We start from the raw sequence: 26,165 nt of genomic DNA on the forward strand, positions 1-26,165 counted from the left end.
ATAAGCCATATATTACAGAGCCATAGTAATAAAACAATATGTTACTAGCACCAAAATGGACACGTTAGACCAATATAACAAAATTGACGACCCAAACATAAGTACAGATAACCTCAGCCACTCAATATTTGACAAAGATCCCAAAAACATAAGATGAAGAAAAGAATGCATCTTCAACAAATGGTTCTAGGAAAACTGGATGCTCACATGCAGAAGAATGAAATTAGACCCACATCTATTAACCTGCACAAAAACTAGCTGCAAATGGGTCGGAGACTTAAATGTCAAGCCTGAGACACTGAAACTGCTAGATGATATCGGTGTAGGGAAGGATGTGATGAATAGGACTCCATTTGCCCAAGACATAAGGCCAAAAATTAGCAAGTGGGACCTCATAAAACTAAAAAGCTTCTGCACAGCTAAAAACAAAACAAAACAAAACAAAACCCAATCAACCAGGTGAAGAGGAAGTACACCAAATGAGAGAAAAATCTTCATCTCTTCGTCAGCTACACATCTGGCAGAGTATGGATATCCAGAATATACAAAGAGCTAAAAAAAAAAAAAAAAGATCATACAACAAGTGACTCATTCAGAAAATGGGCCTGGGACCTGAATGGAAAGTTCTCAAAAGAAGAAAAAAGAACAAGTAAGAAATATATAAAAAAATGTGTTTTTTTTTTTTTTTTTGCCCTTACCAATCAGGGGAATGAAAATCAAAGCAACTCTGAGATTTAACTTTACCCCAGTCAGAATGATAAAGATCAACAGAAGAACTGACAAGGGGATACAGTGGTCGGGGAGGGTGATGAAAACAACTCTCTTTCACTGTTGGGAAGACTGCAAACTGGTCCAGCCACTCTGGAAATCAGTGTGGAGAATTCTTTTTTTTTTTTTAAATAATTTATTTAACTTTATTTCATGTGCATTGGTGTGAAGGTGTCTGATCTAGGACTGGAGTTACAGACAGTTGTGAGCTGCCATGTGGGAGCTGGGAATTGAACCCCCGGTCCTCTGGAAGACCAACTAGTGCTCCTAACCCCTGAGCCATCTGTCCAGCCCCCCAGTGTGGAGAATTCTTAAAAAAAAAACCTAAAAATAAATCTGCCATGTGACCCAGCTTTAATCATTTGTTGGCATATATGTGAAGGATTAGATTTTGTATTTCACAGATGTTTGCCATGTTCTTTGGTTCTCTCTCTATTCACAACACCTGGGAAATGGAAACAATCTAAATGTCCTTCAGCAGGCAAATGGATAATGAAAATGTGGCAAACGTACATTATGAAATACTATTCAGCCACATAGAAAATGAAACCATGTAATTTGCTGGTAGATGGACGGAACTAGAAAAGATCATATGGAGGGAGTCAACCCAGTCCCAGGAAGACAAACACTGCTTGTTCTTCTGAGGCTCTTAACTCAAGATTCTCAGATATGAGTACATATCCTGGAGTAACTACAAAACCAGGAAAGTAAAAAGGCACCATTGCCAGGGCGGAGGGGCATAGAGAGGGAACTACCAGGGTACCAGTGATCTTAGGGGGGAAATGGGGAGATCAGTGGGGCTCTAATTAGGGAGGAGGAGGGAGATAAACACAGAAGACAGAAGAGGGAAAAACAGAGTAAGGATGTCTGAAAAAGTCATAACGAATAATGCAATTATTACCTATATAAAATACTTACAATCAATATAAGTAAGTTGGTACATCATACTTTAAGTTAAATTTTCCTATCTTGGCTGACAACACTCCTTCCAAGAACCGAAGGCTGTCAAACAAAACCTCAACACCAGTCACAAGAAGACCCCTTTTGAGTCAGGGAGTAGTCCAAAAGACTCCCCAAACCTTATAGACTACTGTTATTGCCTTTGGCTGTTCCCTTGCGATGGAAGTTCTTATTGCTGAAGAATCCATGCACTTTAGACACAAGGCCCAGAAGCCTTGAGATGCATATGACCTGAAAGCCTACTTATTCTCTGAGGACTAGCTTTTATGGTACCAGAAGCTGCCATGTAAGCTTCCAAAGGAGGGAAACAACCAGTAGACCTACTCAGCTATGGCACCTATGAACCACAACAATGAGTAGCATGATAACTCTGAAGGTGCATTAGTGCCACCTTGGAGGCAGTCAACAGTTCTCCAAGACTTAAGACTCACTTAACAAGTGGGAAATCATGCCTGGTTCTGGAAACCCAGCTAACTTAGGACTAGTGAAGTCATAAATCTTAGAGACTCTACAACTGCATTAGTATGCCAGCAAAATCACTAAAATTTATAAATATTTGTCCTTATACCCACAGACAGGTGCAGTTCTCATCCCTCATCAAGGAACTTCTCTTTGCAACAGAGGGAGACAGCTACAGAAAACCACAACCAACCAAAATGCATTGATGTGGAGCCCAATCCCAAATGATAAAATACTCCTCTACCTAAGGCTCAGGGAACACTGTGGAAGAGGAGGCAAAAAAGATGCTGAGATCAAGGAGTTGGCTGTGAGACAGTGTCTCCTAGAAATGTCAGAAGCTGTACCCATAAAGTCTCACCAACATGATGGTCTAAATGTGAGCTGAACAAGAAAACCATAGACATGCCAAAGTGGATCGGGGAAGCCCAGGGGGCCTCAACCCTACACAAAGAACTACAGACAACTAATGAATGTTGAGAGCAAGAGAGATAGTCTTTCCCAGGGAAGAACACAACAAATAGTCAGCTCTGGAAAGATGTAACTTTACATAGACTGAGCAGGTTGTGTTTATAGGAATATATATGCATATAGACATATACATATATAACAACAATGAATGAAAACAGAGTCCATGAATTTAAAAGAGAGCAAGTAAAGGTATATAGGAGGACTTGGAGGGAGGAAAGGGAAGGGGCGAATGATGTAATTGCATTAAAAACTCAAAGTAAATTTTTTAAAAAAAATTATCAGTAACATGATTAATATAACAAATCTTAGATTCATTTTACATTATTTCTAGAACCTTCAAAAGTGTTCTGACTGAATGTATTTTGGCCTTAAATTTCTGTAATCAGTGTGCCAGTTTAGGCTTTCCCTTTATGGCAACACTCTTTTGACCATCATGAGCCCTGCTCTTGGGAGAGCTGAGCTAGATTCTGAAGAACAGATGTAATCCTGAGCTGAGCTGACCTCCTCCTATCTGCCACCTTTCTGTCCCTCCCCTCCCTTGACCTCTGGCACAACATCCCTGGCCTATTGGAATTACCTCTTTTCTTTCCTGTCTGTCATTCTGCAGTACTTTATTAGACTGTGGTGTTCATGATGTCAAAAATTACTATTCATCTTCCGATATTTTTAATTAAAAGCATGATGGGGCCATATGAATGGCTGTTTACATAAATGATTTTTGCTAGGGTCCTTGTGACAAAAACCATGAAACATTCTAGGACTCATCTGCATCATAAAGAAGCAGTAGCCAGTCAACCTAAAATTAGTGTTAATTTTAATAAAAAAAATACTATTTATTAGAGCCAGAAAACTAAAATAGATTCAAACCTGAAGAATTTGTTTTCTGGTTGCTGTGTTAGGTACAGCCTCAAGGCAAGAAGCTACTCTTGGGACTGGAGAGATGGCTCAGAGGTTAAGAGCACCGGCTGCTCTTCCAGAGGTCCTGAGTTCAATTCCCAGCACCCACACGGTGGATCACAACCATCTGTAATGAGATCTGGCACCCTCTTCTGTGTACATAATAAATAAATAAATGTTTGAAAAAAAAGAAGTTACTCCATTTGAGAAAAGCAACATGTGCCCTCACCAAATACACCCCTTTTACAAGGGAGCTTGTGCACTGACGTCATGACCACATGTCTCATGAACTTTCAGCTCAAGGAGATTGAACTTAGTTTTGTCTATTGTTCTGGGCAAACATTGGTTCTTGATATTGTAGCTAGCTACATATTTTTCAAATGCTCCCTTTTATTATTATTGTATCTTGTTTTCTATTTCTTGCAATGACCTGGAATGGGTAATTTCAGTTTTTTTGTTCTCTTTTGAAAGAAATTTAATTTATATAAAAAACCTTACAGTAAATAAAATTGCACAGTACTCACAGTTTTACATAATTTTTCATTTTCCTTGTAACAAGGTACATTGAATTATTCTTTGTAAAACTGTGCATGGCCACTTCATGAATTGTTTCATAATCAGTCATAGTTAATTCTATCAGAACATGTAGTCAGAATTTATCTTATACATAGTTCCCCGCTTTTGTTCATGTTCGATTAGCTCTCTCGTGTTTTCTAATCATTCTGGTGGGTCCTTAGAATCCTTTAACAGTGATGAACCTATGTGACTATTCATTTAATCTTTACACCATTAATGAATGAAGAGAAAATTGGTTTTCATACTCATCCTGTGAGCACATCACCATTAACCTCCTTCTAATTGAGCACAGTGTCCCCTCACCACCTGATGCCCCTCAGAATAAACTGAAATGAAGCAGTAATCCATCAACCAAAAACACCCTTTGACAATTGCCGTGTACCCTACCTACACAGTGCTGGAAGACAGGAGGATATCAAAGTAGGTTACACGTCCTTGTAGTTCGAGAATTTAGCATTTAGTTCTATGAGCTCAGTAGTGAGACACTATGCTAGATTATAATTTCCACTTTAAGTAGCAGGGATAACAGCCTATGTCTGGGAAGAAAAGTAGACTCATTCATTTTCAGTAAAGATTTTAAAGTAAATAAAAAGATCGTCATTTGCTCATCGAACAACATGAGCAAAAATAGACGGGGAGGCTAAGGTTTTCAGAAGACTTAGAAGCGCTACCCTTCCTAGTATGTAACCATTGGGGTGGGCAAGACAAGGTGATGGAATTTATGCTTTGACTTTCAAATTCACTACATTGTGCAGAGTTTCTGCAGTGCATTCTCTACTACAAAAAGCAGAATAGAAGTGAATACATATCAGGGAAATGCCCAGAGCTATCCATGCAGAAACATCCAGAATTCAGGTAAAGTTAGATTATAAAATCTTGCAGTTTCAAGTTTCTGAACACTCAAATGAGACAAATGATCACTAAAGTATTACCCAAGTTTTGATAAAAGACTTCGTGTTTCTTTCCTTTATGAATTTACTACATTATTTTCAAAAGATACGTCATCCCTTAACAGTCTTTCCCATAAGCAGCTGGCGAGTTAATAATCCTGAAACAGAACTCTTGGAAACAAGTGATGTCTACTGAACATATATTTGAAAGGACAGCCTTTGAACATCTCAGCCATGATTTTAAGGCCTCATATACTTTGATTCCAGCTGACTCAATCACTCTTTTTTTTTTTTTTTTTTTTTTAGCTGTATGTTGTATTCTATGACTTCGTGTAAGTGTTTTCATCAGCAATACAGTGAAGTCCCCATGGGGGACTCCTGTTTGCCTCTCAGCTTAGTGACACTTCTTCCTGACTCCGCTGGAAACAATCTCTCTGTGCTCTGAAGTTCGCCTTCTCCACCACACAGGTGACATTTATAATTACTCAACTTGAAGTTGATATCACACGATGTCAATTTCTTTACAGAGCCTCAGAGTCTTGGAGTGGATAGAGGACAGAACACATTTATTACATCCAGAAATAAACATATAAGTGTTCTGAGTGAATGTAGGGCCAATCAGGAGGGGCATATGAGAATTTTGGTAACAAAGGAACACAAGTGAAACTGAGTAGTTTGTCCGACAGCTGGAGGGGTCAAATGTCCAGGGATTTGAAAACGGGGATGAGAAATCGAAAAATTTCCCAGTGTCCAGCAATGCTGCTAATTTCTAGACTTGTCAGACTGTTGTTTCAATAGAGAAATGGATAACTGAGCCTTGAAAGAACATGATGTCATCTTGTCTGAACTAATGAGATGTGGAAATGGAAAATTAAAGTTAAGTTTATTTTGGACACGTGTGCATGGATATGCATGTAGCTTTGATTTTGCCATGTCGGGCAAAATTGGCATTTGAGCTGGACAATTTGATTTATTAAAAAGCAATCTTCAAGTCATGTCCAAGGCGACTGCAGAATAAACCCCGCAATCTCCTCTTCTTCATATAAAGGGAACACACAACATGATGAAGTGATCGATGGAGATGAGGAATTTTGAGAAGTACGAGAGATGAAACTTTCTACAAGGCATTCATTCCCATGCCAAGCATATTTGGAATCCTGACCCCAGTCACTCACAGTAGCCACACCCAATTTCAGACCCTTAATTAAGTGGAACAAGCGCAGGAAGATTTTTTTCAACTCCAAACTGCTTGTCTTCAGCTGACTTTGTAACTCAGTTTTCTTTGTATAAAACCCACATTATGTTTAAAAATTGAAATGTTCCATCCATCTAGATAAGTCTGAATTACCAGCCCTGGAAGCTTTCATTTTGTCAGGCAAAATATTTAATCTCCCTGGGCTTTGGGTAATTCACACATAATCGAGACCATTCCTAATACTTTCTGTCGGAGGGTGAAGGTACAGTGAGGAGGGTTTCTGTTTCCTCCCTCACAGCCTCCCATCTAGACAAGGACACTTCAAGAAGCAGATCAAACAGCAACATTAAGACCAAGTCACTGATTTGTACAGTCTTTCTTCACTTAGAAAATACCAGATGTGGACAACTTTTTTTATGTTTTCTAAGACTGAGTGAAGAGAAGTTTTCTGACTTAATTGCTGTTTTTTTTTTTCATATAGTTACTAAAAAATCTAAGATTAAATTATTTCTGTTGATTGCAAGATGCCATTCCACAGCCAAAGCTCAGCCTTCATATGTGTTTTCAGTACATAGTCTTTTATTCTCCCTTAATTAGGGATAAGCAGATGGCCTCTAAATACTCAAAAGATAGTATTTTGGAGATACAATCTCACCTTTATGGTGTTTCCCAAAACAGAGCACCTGCTTTGTCTTCATCACCTGAACTTATGTGGGGTCTATACTTCTCAACTCAAGTTGACTAATTCTGAACACCATGTTGCCATTTATTCATAACTGTTAGGACAGTGGTTCCTCTTATCCTATTTTATGTTCTCTGGTCTTTGTCAACTGTTGTCTTGGTTACCAGTGGCCAACTGAGGGCTGGAAATACTGAATGGAAAATTCCAGAAGTAAACAGTTCATAAATGTTTAAAATGAATACTGTTCTGACTAGTGAGATGAGTTATCATTCACTTTGCTCTGTCTACCAGGGGATGCGGCTCGCTCTACTGCCGATCACATCCATGCTGTTCATGTAGCCTGCTTCTCAGTCACTCACATGTCATTTTGGTGGTCAGATACACTGCTGTATCTATGTACCACCATGCATATATTCAAGTTACTCTGATGTAAAAGTCCAACACTGTCACAATACCTGCATCATTCATTACCCTTTATTGCATCACGGAGGGAACATCTTTCCATTTCATGACAAGAGGAAAGCTATTATATAGATAATAAAATACAATACTTTGAGACAAGGGGGCCGGGTTCATACAGTTTTAATTATCGCCATTCTATTTCACTATCAACCACTGCTGTTATCGCTTTACTATAGGTGTGTACACACAGGAAAATACAGCATCTATAGAGCTCAGTGCTTTCAGAAATCCACTGGGGTCTCAGAACACAACCTTGGTGGACAGGGGGATCTGCTCCTTTTAAAAACTGCTTTGTGGTTTTCAGGAATAATAGCATAATAGTCAAGGAGGCATATAGGATCATTTCATACACGTGCACAGTTTTAAATGACCATCAATGCTACTGGTTAAAAATGTTCTCAAAACAAATAGCTAGCATCTGTGGCTTGATTATAAATTTTAACCAGCACAGGAGGCTAGCCTCGGGGACAGTTCTACCTGCTTTCCTTGTCTGAAGTTCCTTATCTCACTGGTTACAGTTTCTTGCTCATCTCTCTGAAACACATTTCAGAAAGAGATGCGTGCTGCATGGTATGCCTGTGACATTCAGGTTCCTGTAGAATTGTCTAGTATGAAGTTCCATCTACATGGGCTCAGATAAAGAATTCATTTTTGTGTTTGCAGTTTGGGTGCTAACGGACTGCCGACTAAAAGCTATCCTCTGTTTGTTGTTACTGCGAGCGGCTCGATAGTCCTCGTGTGTGTGTGTGTGTGTGTGTGTGTGTGTGTGTGTGTGTGTGTGTGTGTACTCACGCTTCTGTGACACACATTTTCAATGACTTTTTGTACACTACTTATTACAAAACGAAACTGAAAATTTGCAAGTGGCAGCTGTGGGCTGAGGACCTCTCAAGGGCAAAAGTTAAATAACTATTGTGCTGTGACGTCACTGAGATAGCTCCAATACTACCAAGTCCTTTTCAGATGCCACTCCGTGTCTGCTTCTTTGCCTTTCATTTCTCCTCTGCATCTCCTCTGTGTCCTCCCCTTTGTCTTTTGACCGCCTTATATACTTACGTTTCCTTTCCTCCCGTTTCTCCTTTCTTTCTTCTCCCACCCCACCCCAACCCCATTCTTGTTGTTGATTTTTCCTGTTTCTTTTCTGTTCTCTCCCCCTACTCATGCGTTTGCTCCTCTGAAACCACACCCACGGGATCACAAGTGTGACCCTTCCTTACCGCGATGAAGACGTGGGCTCAGTGGTTTGTCTTTGCACACGAGCATGTTTAATTAAATGTTCCTTTAAAGCCGTCTGCACTTCCGCGGGGATATCAGGGGACGTGTGGCTGATTTTTATTGCAGGCTCAATAGCTTTGGGAGCTGGCTTTTCATTTTCTTCAACTTCTTTTTTCTCTTCGGCCTCAAAAACTTCGGTTGGAGCGCTCGAAATGCTCTGTGGGAGGGCGCTGGCGTTGGGAGCCACAAGCTTGCTCTTCCAGCATGGCCAGCACAACTTCCAGAAGACGAAAAGAGAGACAACCAACAAGGCTAGGCCACAGAAGCTTACGACAACTGCCAACAGGCTGACTGAAACGTCTGGAAAAAAAAAATCATAACCGAAAGAAATGTCAGTAGACATCATAAATAAGAAGCACAAATGGTGATATGAATGGAAATGTATCAACTGGATTCAGGGAACACATGCATATCATACCCAAGCATACCACAAGGGATTCAAGATTTTGCAAGTGAAGGTGGCTACCTTGTCTCCTGCCACAAAGCCAGAAAGTTAAACTCTGAAGCTGTGTATAATAGAAACTATTGCTTCCTCTTTTACTTAATGATCTCCTTCCCCTGTCTGTGCAGAGAACATCATTAAGTACCAAGTCCATCTTTCTGGACTGTAAGTGAGAGTAACACCATGCCAGGAAAATATAATAAGGCTTTCAAACTCAGTAAATGTTTCCTAATAACTTTGTATATATGCCACTTTAAGCTAGTACACATATAATTCTAAGTCCTGAATTAATAAATGAATTGGGCTATCATCTGAATGTCTGGGCCCTGCTAAAACTCTTATGTTTAAATCCTAAATCCCAAGGCAATGTCATCAGGATGTGATGGTTAACTTCAGTTACCTTGCCTGAATTTGGAACCACCTCCAAGATTATAAGGCACACCCCTGGGCATGTTTATGGGCATTTCCCGACAGGGTTAAGTGGGGTGGGGGAGATAAACTACCTAGAATGTGAATGAATGACATCATCCCATTGTCTAGAGACATAAATGAACAAACAGGAAAGAAAGAGAAAGTCAGGTGAGATTGGACATTCTTCTTCTCTGTCTCTTGCGCCATCGTGACGAGCTGAAACACAAAGTAAAGCATTGATTTCCTCAAGTGGTTCTCTCAGATATTACATACACAACAATGCAAAGTGCTAAAACATAGAAGATACAGCCTCCGGGGAGGGGACTAGGTCATGAAGGGAGAGCCTTCGTGAACGGGATTATAAGTGCTCTTTAACACAGGTCCAAGGGAGCTCTTTTGTCCTTCTACCACAGGAGGTTACAGATAGTAGTTGCCACCTGTGAATCAAGATTAAGGCTCAGCTACAATGTGTTTCCTCCAAAACGCATGAATCAGAACTCTAGTTCTTCAGTGCCAGGTGCTGGGAGACAGGACCCCGTGGGAGGTGTGCAGGTGACAAGGATAGAGTTTTCAGGAATGGCTCCACTATCATACCAGAGTTTTACCTCTGTGGGGACTAGACTATCGGGTTTGATAGTGGATCGTTAAAATCGCGAGGCTGCTCCTTGCTTTGTGCCTTTGAATGTCTATTAGGAGCCAACGTGGTAAGAGGCCCTCAGTAGGTGGAGGTAGACTTACCAGCCTCCAGGACGATGAGCCAAAATGAATGAATCTCTTCCCTTCACAAATTATCCTCTCTTAGGTATTCTCCAGTGGTAAAAGAAAACAAAGACAGGCTCTCATGAGCTCCTGAACCTGCCAGTAACTTAATCTTGAACTTCCCAGCCTGCAGACTCTGAGAAACAAACTCCTGTTCTTTCTATGCTGCTCAAGTAACACTATTTTCCAATAGCAATCTGAATAAGCTAAAATCTTGTTATTCAGGAATTAAAACATATTCCCATTAAAATAATTATAGTATGAGTATATGTTTGTTATGTAAAATGATAGAAAGAAATACAGTTACAGGTTGAGGCTGAATAAACAGATAAATGAAGAAAAGCAACCAAGTTCCCTTTAGAAGAATTCTAAGCAATTTTTGTATATAGTCTACATATACAGGAAAAAGCACAACTCCTCACTTCTTTGGTGTGGACTGCACACCTTCATGGTGACATTCCCTCCAAGAATACTATTGGCAACGGAAGTGATGGAAGTCCACAGTAATGACCTGCGGCCACAGCATGCAATCTTGACATGGAATAATGTAAGCGGTCCTTTACATCTGTAGTCATCATGCTTCATACCAAGTCTAATCATGATAAAAAACACTAGGCAAATTTCCAAAAATAGACATTCTAAAAACACCCAGCCAATATTCCTATAGATTATCAAGTCATCAACAAAAGTTCTGTGAAATGTCTCAGTCAAGAAGCATCTAAGCAGGCTTAACCACTAAATGTAAATCACCTTGGATAGGGTCCTAGAACAGAAAAAGGCCATTAGCCAAAGGTGAAGGAAAGTCCAAAGAAAAAGGTGTGGGCTTTAGTTAATCTCCCAATACCAATATATGAATAATAACAAATGTGTCATTTCAATGTAAGGCATAAGTATTAGGAGAAACTGGACATGGATATGATAGGAGTCTCTACTATGTTGTTTTTCTATAAGTCTCAAACTGTTAGAAAACATGAAGTCTAAACAAATACAAATTAACCTTCCCATTACCCATTTCTATCTTTCTTAAGTGACCCAAATTAGCCATATGACATTATAGCATTATTAAAATTTTGAATGTCAAATAGATTCTCAATAAAGGACAATTTTTCTAGATTTGATTAACCTTATACTTTTCCATTACCAAATTTGTTTGCCCTCAATATCAAATATAAATCCAATTTCCTTTGTTTGTTTTAAGTAAAACTGTTAGGAATATATCACAAACTGATCGTGTCTGTCTCTTATCCTTTTCTAAATTTATCTCTTGATGTAATCACAGTCAATACTTCAAAATATGACTATATTTCAGAAAAACAACTTTTAGCAATTATGGTAAAATCAAGAAATATGAACCAGTCTTACTTCATTGACACATTTAAAGAGGACAAGAGTTGAGGACACAAATACATACAGATAGAATATCACAAAAAGACATAGGGACAGACATTGCTGACTGTCTTAGGTAGGGTTTTTATTGCTGCAACAAAACACCATGACTAAAAATCAAGCTGGGCAGGAAAAGGTTTATTCAACTATTCTGTATCACTGTTCATCATCAAAGGAAGTCAGGCTAGGAACTCAAGCAAGGAGGAACCTGGAGGCAGGAGCTGATACAGAGGCCATGGAGGGGTGAGGCTTACTAGCTTGCTCATCATGGCTTGCTCTGCCTGCTTTCTTATAGAGCCCAGGACCACCTGCCCAGGGGTGTTCCCACCCACAATGGCCTGGGTCCTCTATCAATCACTAATTAAGAAAATGCTCTACAGGCTGACCCATAGCCCAATCTTATAGAGGACATTTTCTCAGTTGAGGTTCCCTCCTCTCAGATGACTATAGTTGTGTCAAGTTGAAATAAATCTAGCCAGCACACTGGACAAGGTCAGTAGTCTCAGAATAACTCAACCCTGCAGTACCTTGACTCAACTCTAGCTGTCTGGATGGGGAAGTAAGTTCCTATTTATGGCGTTCATTCTGGAGTATATTTTTATAGCAGTCCCAGTACACCAATGTTGAGTAATTCCAAATTCCTTTAAACACTGTTGTGGATACAGCATGCCACATTCTTTGGAATTAACCACTGATACTAATTGGATACATGTGTCTAAGCTTAGCACCTACATACAAAAATATATCTTATAAAATCTTAAATATTTACAATTACATAATATTATTTTAATATAAATTGTTTATTGCATAATTCTTCCTTTAATTTGCCTTTTCCTCCAGAAATGGGTTATATTTTCATGTTACTGTAATTTTTTATAATAATTCATTAAGATCTATAGCTTAAGCCCAGTTTGGGAGTGTAACACAGCTACATTAAGCATCTTCATATCTTTTTCCTTGTATGAATATTTGTGACTGATTTTCTAAAGCAAAGGTCTCAAAATAGAATTGCTTGGTCATAGATTATATACGTATTTAGTTTTACTAGATATTTTCATAGTTCCAAAATGAGTTCCACACTTGTAAAGGAGATGCCATATGGGTTTACAAAAGCTTCTACAATTTTAGAAAAATATTGTCTCTTAATTTTTCACTAATCTTCCAAAGCTTTGTTTTTTCCTGACTGAAATGGGAAGCCATTTTGAAATGAATAATTTTCCAATTTTTTCTACTACCTAATTATGAAAATAGAATATCTCTAACATGCTGTGATAGGCATTAATATTTCTCTTAAATTTCTTTATGCTTATTAGAGCAACTACTGAATGCTTCCTATTTGTAGCCTATTGATAAGGAAGGCTTTATTTAACATTTTAGAGTTTATTTTTTTTTTACTGTTGTATTACATATTATCACCATAACTTGAGGAAAAGAGAAAAACCTGTGAGGATAATGTGCTTTCTGTCTATTAACTATATTTTACAAGATAAATAAAGATAATGACATGTCTGCTATGCTTCTAAAATATTTCCTAAAGTTCTTCTCTTGGAAGCATTATCACAAAAGCAGCAGGGCTGCAAAGTGGGGCTACATAAGAGGTGCTGTAGTCATGCGGGCCCTGGTTCAGTGGCGGGCTGACGTCATTCCAAGAATGGTTAGTAACTGAAGGGTAATTGTTAGGCTCGTGAATTCCAGCCCAGCACAAAGGCCCTTGACATCAGACTTCTTAACTTTAGAACTGTGAAGAAAGTCTTTATTTACCAACTGTGTAACCTGTGTTATTATAGGAGTAACATTGAAAACAGGTCCAACTCTGTGGTCTTAATGTATTTTCCATACCATTTACCTTATATTATTCTGTATATTTAAAAGATTTCAACAAGTTATTCTAACAAAGTTGGAGCCAAGAACCAAGATGTAGACCCGTAGGATTATGTGGGATGGACATAGTTGTCAGTGGTCATTGGAAATATCTCTCCTTTTCCTAATGGCTAGAGGTTTGAGTGAAAAATCCTATAATAGCACTGTCCCAAAGAGATGGTTTTGTCATTCAAAGTATTCATTTTAGTTCAGAGCCCTGTGTAAACCTGAGAATATTTTCTATTTTTCTTCTAATATTTTTTCTTTCTAAAATATCACATCATTTTGGAAGCCATCAAATATTTCTGCAAACCACCAGAACATTTCTGATAATGATAGGTTACGCTATCAGCACAAACAGGATAGCAGAAAGCAACAAGTCTTATTCTTGCAGCTGAGATGTTTAGGTACTCTGCCTCTCTCAGTCTGTGTCCCTCCAGATAGATCCAAACTTCTTAGGACATCTGTCAGCACCTTAGGCTATGGTCCACTTTGCTTTTCAAGAAAGACATGATGGTCCTGAAAGCTGGTGTGATATTAGTCTTAGGACAGGAAAAGTAAAAAGTTCTTATTGGGAACTATTGTTTTTTTTCCAGTCAATTGTCAATCAATTTACGATAGCCTATGGGAATTCAAGAGAGTGAAAAAAATAGAAAGAGTCTATAAAGAAAGGATGGAGAAAACTATATAGAAAAGTACAGAGTGGCTGTGCATACACCTGCTTGCTTCAGAAACCTGGAAGCCATGATTGCTTTGGTACAAGAGTCAGCTGGAGCTGTCCATGTCTCTGGCTTTTGCTTGTTTGCTCTTTGCCTCCCTAGAAGAATGTGATAAGCCCCAAGGGCATAAGTTCTTATATTTATGAAGTGACACAGCCTAAGGGTGGGTCTGTCCTCAGTAAGGGGATTCATGCGAGGAGATAGGCGAATGGGTAGAGGTTTCCAAGTGAGAAGCCTGACATGTGGTTGGAGAATTGGAATGTTTGAATTTGTAGTCTGTGGCAGTGTTGTTCACCCCAGTGGTGTGAGTTTGGGCAAGATTGTTAAAGAAGAGAGGTAAGGAGGAGATGGGGAGACTGCCAAGCAAAGATGCCCAGTGTCTGTGCCCAGGTGACAGTCTGAGCACCTTGCCTTTGAATCAAGTTACCCACCACAATGGGCAAGCTTGAGAGGTAGGCTCTCCGGAGCTCAAATTTTCCAAGTCTCTAGACAATTTAAAAGATTTCATTATACAACTGTCATTGCATTATATCTTGATAGGATTGGAGGTAAATAACGTTTACAGAAATTAGGTTAGGCTTCCAGACAATCAGAGTAGAACTATTCAAACTGTGGTTTGAGTACATACATTTGCATAAGTATTGTCCTATCGCTATGCACATAGGCATGTCTGCGTGACTGTACACATTCTCTTCCTCTTTATTGTGTTTTAATACAGCAAAGTAAAGCATCAGAGTTCTGAAAAGAGATGAAAGACTATCTAAGAAGGCATTGGGTCTTCAGAAACTTCCAAATGAATGGAATCTTAGATGAAGATCAAGTGATTTGGTCTTCACATTTCAAAGTTCGGGATTCACTATGGCTTGTGACTACGTCAGATCTGACTACCTTCAACCTACACAGCTGGTGTCAATCACTTAGAAAAGCATGCAATGAATGTCATGCCCTCAACTCAACAGCCTCTGCTTCGTTAATGCTATTTCCACATGTGCCTTTCTGGATTATTTTAGTTTTTTAACGTTTTGGTGAGAACGTCATTTATGAGCAATGAATGCATCTACATCATACCTGTCCCTCCCTCCCTCCCTCCCCAACCCCTGCTATGTCTCCTCTCCCTCTCAAATTCATGACTTCTTATTTTAGCTTTTAATTTTTAAAATTATACTCAGTTTAGTTTTTCCAAATGTGTCAAAATGTGATTTTTAAAGTTGATGAGCAACTCACAGACTCCAGATCATAGACCACACCTTTGTTTATGGCACCATACCACAGAGTGACAGAGAAGAGAATAAAACTCAAATCAAAGTGTTTTATTAAATGAAAAGACATTTGGGGATTATTGATGAAGTTAACTTATTTGTAATATTCGTTTGGTGTTCTCATTGTAATAGTTAAGTCACAGTTCTGGTTTCTGTAACAAAGGACCAAGTTAATAGTGGCTTACACAGGAAGATTTTTCTCTCATTAAGGGAGAGAGACCGCAAACTTATGCAGCCAAGGGCAGATTCAGCAATGTTAAGGAGTTTTTTGTTCCACTGGTCAGTTTTTCTTTCCCAGTTTTACATGGAAAGCTACCATGCCCACATCCCAGGTGTCTGGATGAAAATATCCAGGGGAAAGGAGGATGAGGGGAGACCTCATCGTGGTGTTGAAGGATACAGCCTTGATATTTGGAACATCATACTGTTGCTTACATTCTGATCTTCCCATCTTCACAATTTAGTCAGACGTTCACATCACAGACTCAACTGAACTCAAGGAGTTCTGTAACTATGAGGGAAAGGGGATCTGACCACTGGCAAGCAATTACTGTTCATTGTTTTTACATTAGACATGTAATGCAATCAGCATGCCCTTGTACAGTGCCTCTGAGGAGTTCCATTTTAATTTCATTTCCCCTTGCGCTTCCTTTGAGTTACAGTAAATGAAAAAAAGTTTGCATTAATATCATATTTATGATGATAAAATGTGTATTTTAAAATATCTCCTGTTGCTGAGGTCACAATATATCAGTGATTTTCAACCTGTGGGTCACAACCCCTTTGGGGGAGGTCACATATCAAATATCCTGCATATTAGGTATTTACATTATGATTCATAACAGTAGCAAAATTTATAAAGTGGCAATAAAATAATTTTATGTTTGTGGGTCACCACAATGTAAAGAACTGTATTAAAGGGCCCCAGCATTAGAAAGGTTGAGAAACACTGCAATATTTATTACTAGCTATGGTTTTTTAAAGTTTCTAATAGCCAGGAAGCTACTGTGGTGTAGTTATGACTGCCCCAAAGCAAAAGTGTCTACATACAAATCCATGTTAGAATTTCAGTGTGGAAAAATGTACTTCAGGTAATAAATATAGTACTTCATCCTTATATACTAAGTTCTTAGTGTAAATTGGTAATAAACGTGATGAATAACATCTATTTGGCAACATTACTAACACTCAACATTTTGTACAGAAAGCTATATAGAACAATAGCTAATGGATTTTTATATTAATTTGAATTCTTTTTAGAAAGAAATGAAGCTCCAATTCTCTCCGTAACACAGTCTGAAAATGGCTAAAGAATAATTACAATTTTGATTCTGAATTAAAAACCTACTCATAAGTGAAGGGTTTTCATACCCCCAAATTTGGTTTCTCTGCCAATGCAATAAATCAGATCAGGCCGAAATAATAAGACCAGGTTTAATCTGAGCAAAGCAACTCCCGGAGAAAGGAAGCAGGAGAAATCACCTGGCAGGTCTGGAGACCATGTCTTAAATACCTTGTAGGCATGGTCCTGTGCATCTCTTGGAGAGGATCCGACCCTTGGTGGGCTTTCTGAGGGGTGGGGTCTGGATGGGAGGAGTGGGGCTGGAGCAGAGATTCCCAACAATAAGAATTGGACTCAGAGTTTTAGCTTTGAAGCCTGAGGCATAGCTTAGTGGTAAGAGTAGCCAGTCTACACAGGACCCTAGGTTCAATTCACCACACTGTAAAGGAAAATATAAAGAAGTTAAGTTTTAAAATTACTTCAATCTACTTATTTCTTTTGGATTTTTTCTTCTTAACATGTCTAGGAAAGTGATATGTGATTTAAAAAAAATCTGAGTTTAAAGGACACCTTTCTACATGTATGATATTAAAATTTCATGTGATAAGAAAGCACTGAATTACCACACCTAAGGCTCAGAAAACAATCCAGAAGATGGAGCAGAAGAGCCAGAATATTAGGGAGTTTGCTGTGAGACTGTGTCTCCTCGGAATGTCAGAAGCTACAACCATAAAGTCTTACCAACATGACTTTTTAAACATGAGCTAAGCAAGGTCAATACAATGGACATGCCAAAGTGGATAGGGAAAAGCCCAGGAGGCCTCATCCCTATAAAAATCAACCAACCAACCAACCAACCAACCAACCAACCAACCAACCAAACAAACAAAAAACTACAGGCAACTGAAGAATGCCAGGAGTGGGAGAAACAGCCTTCTCCAGGGAAGAGCACACCAAGTGATTATCTAATACCAAATGGTTAGCCTAAAAACACACATACGAGTAATATATAGACTGAACAGGTTCTGTTTAGGAATATACATGTGTATATATACCTATACACATGTGCATGTAACAACAAATGAAAAAAGAGGCCATGAATTTTAAAGATCACAAGGAGAGGTATGTGAGAGGGTTTAAAGCAGTGGTTCTCAATCTGTGGGTCGCGACTCCATTGAAGCTAAATGACCTTTTCACGGGGGTCGCCTAAGACCATCAGAAAACAGAGATCCATGCTATAATTCATAACAGTAGCAAAATTACAGTTATGAAGTATCAATAAAAATAGTTTTATGATTGGGGGTCATCACAACATGAGGAACTAACTGTACTAAAGGGTCACAGCATTAGGAAGACTGAGAACCACTGGTTTAGAGGGAAGAGAGGGAAGAGGAAAATGATGCAATTATATTGTGAGCTCAAAAAATAAAAGAAATAACTTTTTAAATAAATTAAATATAAAAGAAAACACTGAATCCTACTTTATTGACAACATTTGCTTAGTTTTTTTGGTGCCATATAAAGTATTTCACACAGAACATAAGAACTCAATACATACTTGAGTGAAAGCACAAGACTAAAATTGTCTTTCAGATGTATTAACAACTCCCACTGCAATAGACTAGAAATGACAATAAAATTGGAATATTTAGACTATTGCTCCTATAATTCTGAGTTCTGAAACAGGACTAAGGGAAGACCAAGGAGGGGCTGACGGTTAAACACTGGCAGTCATGTTTCTTATTCAACAATAACATAATTTACAAATGGTTCTGTTCTCCCTTCTATCCCAGGTGACTCTGTCCTTCTGACTACAGCACCATCATAGCACAACTTCACAGAGGAGAAGAAGGAGACCTTCAGAGAGGATGGGAATTAACTACCCCACAGAACTGAGTGGAAATGGTTCTCCAGATGCTCCATTCTCTACATAAAATGGGGTAGGATCGCCAGACCAGCCCACATCCTCCAGAGCACTTTAAATCACCCTTAGATTTCCTGCAGTACCTAAAGTCATGTAAATGCTGTCTATGTAGATAGCTGCTACATGGTTCAAAGAGTAACGGCCAGGAAAGGAACCTGCACAGCCTAGGTGCAGTTGTGTCTCTGAGTGTTATCTATTCGCTGGTGCGGAGCCCATGGACTTATGGGGCTGACTTTGTACTAAGCACCCAGGTAATAGAATGTGTGCAAGCAGTTTTTCAACTGGACCCATATTCTTCTCAGTTCTCATAGCTCAGGGGGTCCTTATGATATATCCTATAAAGCAAAGGAAATCTATTGGTAGTAATAAAAAAAAAACTATACCTTCACACAGGAGTTAAATTTCTAAACTTGGTCAGTACAATTGGCACTGTACAATGAGAAATGAGAAAGTATAATTTACTGACCTTTATTAAAATACTCGTTATCAGGAAATCCAGTCTCTTCGGTGCATGAACTAATTATGTTTCAGAATCTGTGAGAGGAGGAATTTAGCTCCTTTGCATTGTCACACAGTTTTCATTGTTTCACAATAATAAATTTTAGTAATAATATAGATGGTTAGTTCCTAAGTTTGGCAGGAAAATATACTAATCAGAGTTTTTACTGATTTTTTTAATTACAAATTAGAAAAATAATTAATTTTGTTCTAACATTTTTCTCCATTATATATTTATCTATGAACACTTAAAAAGAGCCATATGTGAAATTGTATGAGTTCAAAATTACATACATTTAATAATGCTTTATCTTGGGTTGGGGAGATTGCTCAGCAGAGGATCCAGCTTTGGTTTCTAGCACCCACATGGCAGCTGACCACCATTTATAATGCCAGTTCCAGAGGATCTGACATTCTGGCCTTTGTGGGTGCTGCCCACACATAGTTCACAGACTTATATGCAGGAAAAACATCCATATACACACAATAAAATTAATAATAATGTTTCACATGGTCTCATTGTTAATATGAATCAATTCTATTTAGACCAGAATATGGGCAAACAAATAGTTGCATATACTTAGGCACACATGAACACATATGTTCAAGTATGACAAATGAATAACCCATGTTCTATTTGCGTGGTAGAATATGGGCAAACAAATAGTTGCATATACTTAGGCGCACATGAACGCATATGTTCAAGTATGACAAATGAATAACCCATGTTCTATTTGCGTGGTAGGAAATCTAACATAAAAAAAAGATTCTGCCTTTGAGGTAATTGTAAGTGAGAAAATTTTGTTGGTTTCTTCTCATATGTTATAGTGAACAGTACATAAATAGTTAAAATTCCACGTTTACCAGTATTTGCTGTAACAACTAGGATTTAAGAAGGCTGGAGTTTAGCCAGGCAGTGGTGATGCACGCCTTTAATCCCAGCACTTGGGAGGCAGAGGCAGAGGCAGGCAGATCTCCATGAATTTGAGGCCAGCCTGGGCTACAGAGTGAGTTCCAGGAAAGGCACAAAGCTACACAGAGAAACCTTGTCTTGAAAAACGAGAAAAAAAAAAAAAAAAAGGCTGGAATTTAAGGCCGAGGCTCTTAAATACATTCATCAGTAACTAGTGATTTGTTATTAAAGTGTAAACTCTTTTTTTTTTGCTTCTGTTTTCATATCTACAAAACAATGACTCCTGGTTAATGCTGGAATAACTAACAAAAGTTTTACTGGTGGGTTTTTATTACATCAAGTGCTTTCTCCTTAAGCAAAGCCACATGCTTTCCTTTGCTACTGGGATCATTAAGGAGGCCATTTTGTTCATTCAACAAATTATCAGTCAAGTCTCTAGTATGCGCCCCGGATGTTTCCAGCACTGGGGATGTTACAGTAAACAAACCTCTGTCTTCAAAGACATAATATTCTAGTGATTTAAAGTGCACATTAATTTTATCAATGTAAATCTAGAGAGTCTTATTGTGCTTTCAAAATACAGACAATTGCCACCGAGTGGCTCCGATTCATGACTTTTTTTATTTTATAATGGTACAAGAGATAAGGTAGAGACCCTATTTTGAACTTGGAATGCTGGCCTTTTCTGAATTTAACAATATTGGAATAACCTTCTTGAGATGCTTGGCTGTAGGCTGAAGTAATGATTTGTGCTTATTTAGTATAGGTTAAGATAAAATGATCACAGTTTCTGCTCAGTAGGCTGCGTTTATTAAGTGCACTTTAGACTTTTATTATCAGCTTCTAATTGGGACACAACCTCGTTATAACCCAAAGGGTAGCTCTTTTATACAGATATTCCTACTTAGCTAGAATTTCAATAAACTCAGTACATTTACTTTATGATACTTTACTCACTCAGCAAATATTTATTAAGTCTTTAGAATGTACCCAGATTTTTCTAGGCATAGAATTATGGACTTAATGTGCACATTAAGTGTATCAATGATTAGATTAGATGATTTCTAATCAATATTAGTTGATTAGAAAGAAAATTTTTGTTAAATATCTGCTCAATAATACACTTCTAGAGAGAGAACAGAACGAACTGGGAATAATTTGTCCATTTTTTTTAGAATCTATATTCCCATATTGAAATTGCACAAAACCAAATCTGAAACACTGATGGGTTAAACTCATTAAAATATTTATATTAAGGTTAGCCAACCACAGCTGTGATGTGAATGTGGCTGTGAACTTCAATGGTCTTGATTAGCTGTGGATTGGGAGCTCTGACTTTCAAGCAATACAAGTTTCTTAAACTCAATAAACGTCTAAGCAACAATCAAATACTGTCCAGAAATGAGCCTAAAACCACTTTAAAATGATTATGTATATCATTATAGTATATTTTAGAAATAATACCCAAGACCAAGCTATTTTTTTTTTTTTTTACATTTCCCATAAGCTTTCTTGATTATATCATGTTGTGCACTAAGTGAATTTGTAGGATAACATATCCATTTTGGGGAAGACAATCAATCGATCAGTGTTTTTTTGTTGTTGTTTTTAAACTTCTTCCACATCTAATTCTCTAAAACTTCCACACGATGGACTTTGTAGTACTAGTAATGTTGATTCATATAGTGACTTTTACAAAGCATTTTAAAAGGGCAATTTGATTAGCATTAGCTGCTACCTAGGCTTGGTTGGCTGGACTGTGGGCCCTCAGGGGCCACATCTCTGTCTTAGAGATATACTCGAATTCTAACTCCCTTACTGTGGTAATGCCTTTTATCTGAGATTACATTAGCCTTTCTCTTGCTATTACTCCATGAAAGAATGAATGTGATTTCAAATATCAGGATTGTTACTGTGATGTAAAATCAACACCATGAACTGGTCCCTTTAAAAGTGAGCCACTACTATATCAATAAAAGTTGTTGATGCTCTCCTACCTACGAGGCAGTCAGCATCAACTATTGGAAGTGCTTTCGTGTAGGAACCTTAACGAAGGGAACACACTGTAAGAAAATCTACAGAACAACGTGCATCTGAGTGCCTAGCTGATGTAATTAAGCATTTAGCAAATAACCATTGACTCTGCTTCAGTGATCCATTAATAGTGGAATGCCACTTTAAAATTAGAGCAGTTTGTTTTTCATTGTTTTGCGGTTTACAAAAGGAAAGAGCAGAGGAATCTTATCTTCATTTGTCATGTGCGATTTGGGGACTACTCCTCTCTATTGAGAGCTATTTTGTATGTTCACATATTAGAATATCCCACTTTCATAGCACATATTTTCCTTAAAGAGAGAAAAATATTCACACAATTGTTTTAGAGTCATTTTTCTTCATTTTCGTTTCCAAGTGAATGTCTTGCAGACTTAGGACTACAGTGATGCACTGTAGTGATTAGGAAAACCTCAGAACTCTATCTCCAATTTATATGCCGTGTTTTATCCTGAATTTACACAATCGCACATTTGGACAGTTTAGAACCGAGTTCTGTTTCAGTTTCCAATCTTCAAGCAATTTCTACATTGCTAGACAATGAGAGCCGGGACATCACTTTTTGGTGTGTGGTCACAAGGGCCAAGAAAGAATAAGAACTAGGAGATATAGCCTCAACATCAAATGTTAGTGACCAAAACGCATGTCCCTGGAATTGAGTATTCTCGCTTCCTGCACTCTGAGCCTTGGCTTAATGGTGGCTTAAAGACATTTCAGAAGAGCTTACTTACTTTCTTTGCAGAGGTCTTTACAGTCTCAGCACTTCGGTTTTTATTACACCCTTAGCACATCACGCATATCACATACACACGCACACAAGCACATGCACATTGCTTAAACGGCCCCTTCCACTGTTCAGTTTCATTTAAGAATCTGACACCCACTAAACAACAGAAATGACATTGGGTTGTGTTTACACATTCAAAAAAAAATGACTGCTTCCATCACACTGACAGCAGCAATAATGTATCATTCTGCTTCGTGAGTCCCTTGTTCTGACAGGTCCAGACAACCCCCCTCTTTGCTTCTATTGCCATCGGCAGAGCGTTTGAAAACCTCGGAGACAGTCCATGTAAACAACCCTAAGTGCCAGCTAAACCGAACCCATTCCCACCCCACAACACTGTCTCTTCCTTTGTCTAGCGATCAGGGTGAATGGTGGAGAAGGAACTGTGTTCTCTTTCTATCTTCGCACCTCTCTTCCGAGCCTGACTTTGCGGTTGCGTTTACCTGTTGCCCTGGTTATCCTCCCGCTCAAGCCAGAAATCCTTGCCCAGAGACCAAAATGACCGGAGAAAACCAAGTGAATGCGACAAGACCCTACATAAGGAAACAGGGCATCTCCTAATGCCATCAAGTGACCCTGGGGTCATTTGATCACATCTACCCCGCCCCCCGCTCCCCTCCCCCCTCGCCATTTGCTTCCACGGTTCTGGACGCCAGTAAGTAGTGTGCAAAAGATTTAGCATCTCTTTTCCGTTTCCTTGACAAGTGACCCGAGCGTCAGTTATCCATAATCCCTACCCTTCAACCACCGTTGCCAAGAAGCCCTAGAAAATGACATTATGCATCATGAAAGGCCTTGGGAGCTTCGGAGAGCTCGACAGGTTGCATCTGAAAGTTACAGCTGAGGGATCCTTTCTGTCTTTAGGGCCGACTCAGCCCGACCTCTAGGAGCAGGTTCCTTGAGGCCAAGTGCAGATTCACCCGCCAGGCTGGGTGGTCCAGCCGCGACCTGCAGGACACGCCAGGGCACTGAGTCCCTGGGGCGCCAGAGCAGCAGGTGGGAGAGCGCGAGAGCCTCCGGGGAGCAGAGACCCAGCAGGTGCTGGCGACAAACCAAGCGAGCAAGTCGCCGTGGCCGGGCGAGACGGGGGTCCAGTCAGGAAGGTTGCCCCGAAGATACCCCTTGTCCCGGGGCAGTGCAGGTCGATCCCCTTACCTGTGCCACCTCCTCCCTGGCTGGCCCTGTCGGCGGGAAAGATGCCCGAGCACTTGTCCCACTCCACCTGGCCCGCGAAGCACAGCTCGGTGATGATGTGCAGTGCCTTTTGGCACAGGCTGCTCACGCCATCCTCCTTGCGGAAACTCATCTCGGCTTCTGTTTGCTGCTGCTTTGATTTCCCTCGGCCCGAGGCTGAGCCCTAGGAGTTGCGAGTTGGCCCCATGGCGGGCGAGGGCGCAGGAGGGCGGCGCGCGCCGACGGACGCTGCTGCCAGGGCTGCGCTTCTCCTCGGAGCGCTCGGAGACGCGCGGAGCCCAGCCGGCGGGGAGCGAGGGGCGGCGGCGCGCGGAGCGGCGCCTCCCGGCTGCTGGGCGCCTCGGCCAATAGCAGGCTCGCGCGGGCAGCGGGGGCAGCGGCCACCCGGCCCTCTCGCGGGTCCCACACACCTACCTGAAGCCCGTTACCCTCTTCTCATCTCCCCCTTTCAATCCAACTTTCCCTGCTCTCTTCCAGATTATGCATCTCTTAAAAAAAAAAAAGAAAAAAAAGAAAAAAAGCTCTTCCCCATTCTAGACTTGATGAAAATATTATTTTTTCCCTTTTAATAAAAGAGTAATCAAAGGACAGGTCCACGCAAAGCAGAATGACACCTGTTTAAAATTTGTTTTCAAAGGACTTGGGACAATGATGATTTAGGAGGGATAGGGAGCTTTCTAGGTGAGAACACTTAATCAGCAGCAGTTTGGTTCCTCCGAAGCTGGTTTACCCGACGCTGTGAACATGACATTTTTAATTCATTGCATTTAACCTTCTCAGGTAGATAACAGAACGAAGCATGCCACCCGTCAGGGTTTTATTTATTAAAATCATAACTGGTGACTGAGAAGCGCGGCTTGATCCCTCTTTCTCTTCGGCTACGGCTTAACAGACAAGACTTCCGTGTTAAAAGGAGGAGGGGGGGGGATCAGGTTAAGTGCAATCTACTGCAGGCACGCGCTTAATTGTAAAGAAATTGCTTCGAAGTCTTTTTCTCAGCCTGTTTAGCACAAAAGGCTTTAATTGGGGGCATCATGAATCCCCCTGTCAGAATTTCTCCAATTCAAATGGGTGTAAGATACAAACGAAGCTGAAGATACAAAATGAAATTAGGAAACAGTTGCCACCGTCTATGATAAACGCAACTACCTAGTTTAAAAACCATTTTTTTTCACACCGGCCAGTGAATCAGGTAGCTCTTCACTCTTCCTCCCGTCTTCCAATCCCAGTTCTCCAGTCTTATCCTCTGCTGTGTCGCAAGACCACCCGCTGCTGCCTCACCTCCCTCTTGGCCTCCTTCTGAGGGGATTAGGCAGAGCTTCTCCCACAGCCTTAGACCCTCACCCCATCCGTTTGTCTGAGCCTCCAAACTCCAGAGGCGCTTCCGGGACCCCTCTGGCTGTACCAGCCTGGAAATCAGATAGGCAATCTTCACTTTCTTCCTATGCTCCGAATACAGAGGAGGCAAAAAGATTCACCCCCAGACCTGAAGGCGGCCACCTGCTAGGGCCTCACTTACCTCTCTGCCTCTTATCTCCAGGGGACTATTTAGAGCCTGCCAACAGACCCAGCTTTCCTCCCTCCAGTGAACCCTCTCAGCCCCACTGCTCCTAGCCCGTTCCCATTTCTTGGGTCAGGTCCCAATACCTAGAAACACTTTCTACCCCAGGAACCCCAGTGGCCATACCCGACAGGGTCTCACAAACACTCCCTACCAGGTACATCTTCTAATCTGTTCAATAGTGCCACTTCCTAGTGAGTAAGCATTCAAATCTTTGAGAGCATAGGGGCCATTCTCATTCAGACCACCACAAGGGAGGGGGTACTGGAATAAACTATCAAACAGGGAGGAGGAAGGAAGAGGGAGGAAAGAGAGGGAAGACAGGGAGGGACACTTAAAACTAGGAGCCACCCGAGGGGTCATACGGAAACTTAATGCAGTAGAAGCTTCTAAAATACATACACATATGAAGGTCAGCTAACTGAAATCGCCAAATAATGGAGGAAACAGAGCGCCACCTGGACATCTCCTACCACCAAATGAAGC

The 26,165-nt window shown here is 40.0% G+C and overlaps 1 protein-coding gene across 1 annotated transcript in view; it reads right to left on the minus strand.

Moving 5' to 3' along the window:
- The window catches only part of Syt10 (synaptotagmin 10), a 61,179-nt gene extending 36,812 nt beyond the window's left edge, over window positions 1-24,367 (minus strand). The window contains exons 1-2 of the mRNA XM_052748673.1: window positions 24,080-24,367; window positions 8,575-8,932 (exon numbers count right to left, since the gene is read on the minus strand). Coding sequence (XP_052604633.1) covers window positions 8,575-8,932; window positions 24,080-24,230 — 509 coding nt within the window. The 5' untranslated portion in view covers window positions 24,231-24,367. The remainder of the gene's footprint in view (window positions 1-8,574; window positions 8,933-24,079) is intronic.
- Window positions 24,368-26,165: the final 1,798 nt, after the last annotated feature.

This window comes from Peromyscus californicus, unplaced genomic scaffold (assembly GCF_007827085.1).
Source record: "Peromyscus californicus insignis strain IS unplaced genomic scaffold, ASM782708v3 Scaffold_20__1_contigs__length_68692818, whole genome shotgun sequence".
Taxonomy (NCBI): domain Eukaryota; kingdom Metazoa; phylum Chordata; class Mammalia; order Rodentia; family Cricetidae; genus Peromyscus; species Peromyscus californicus.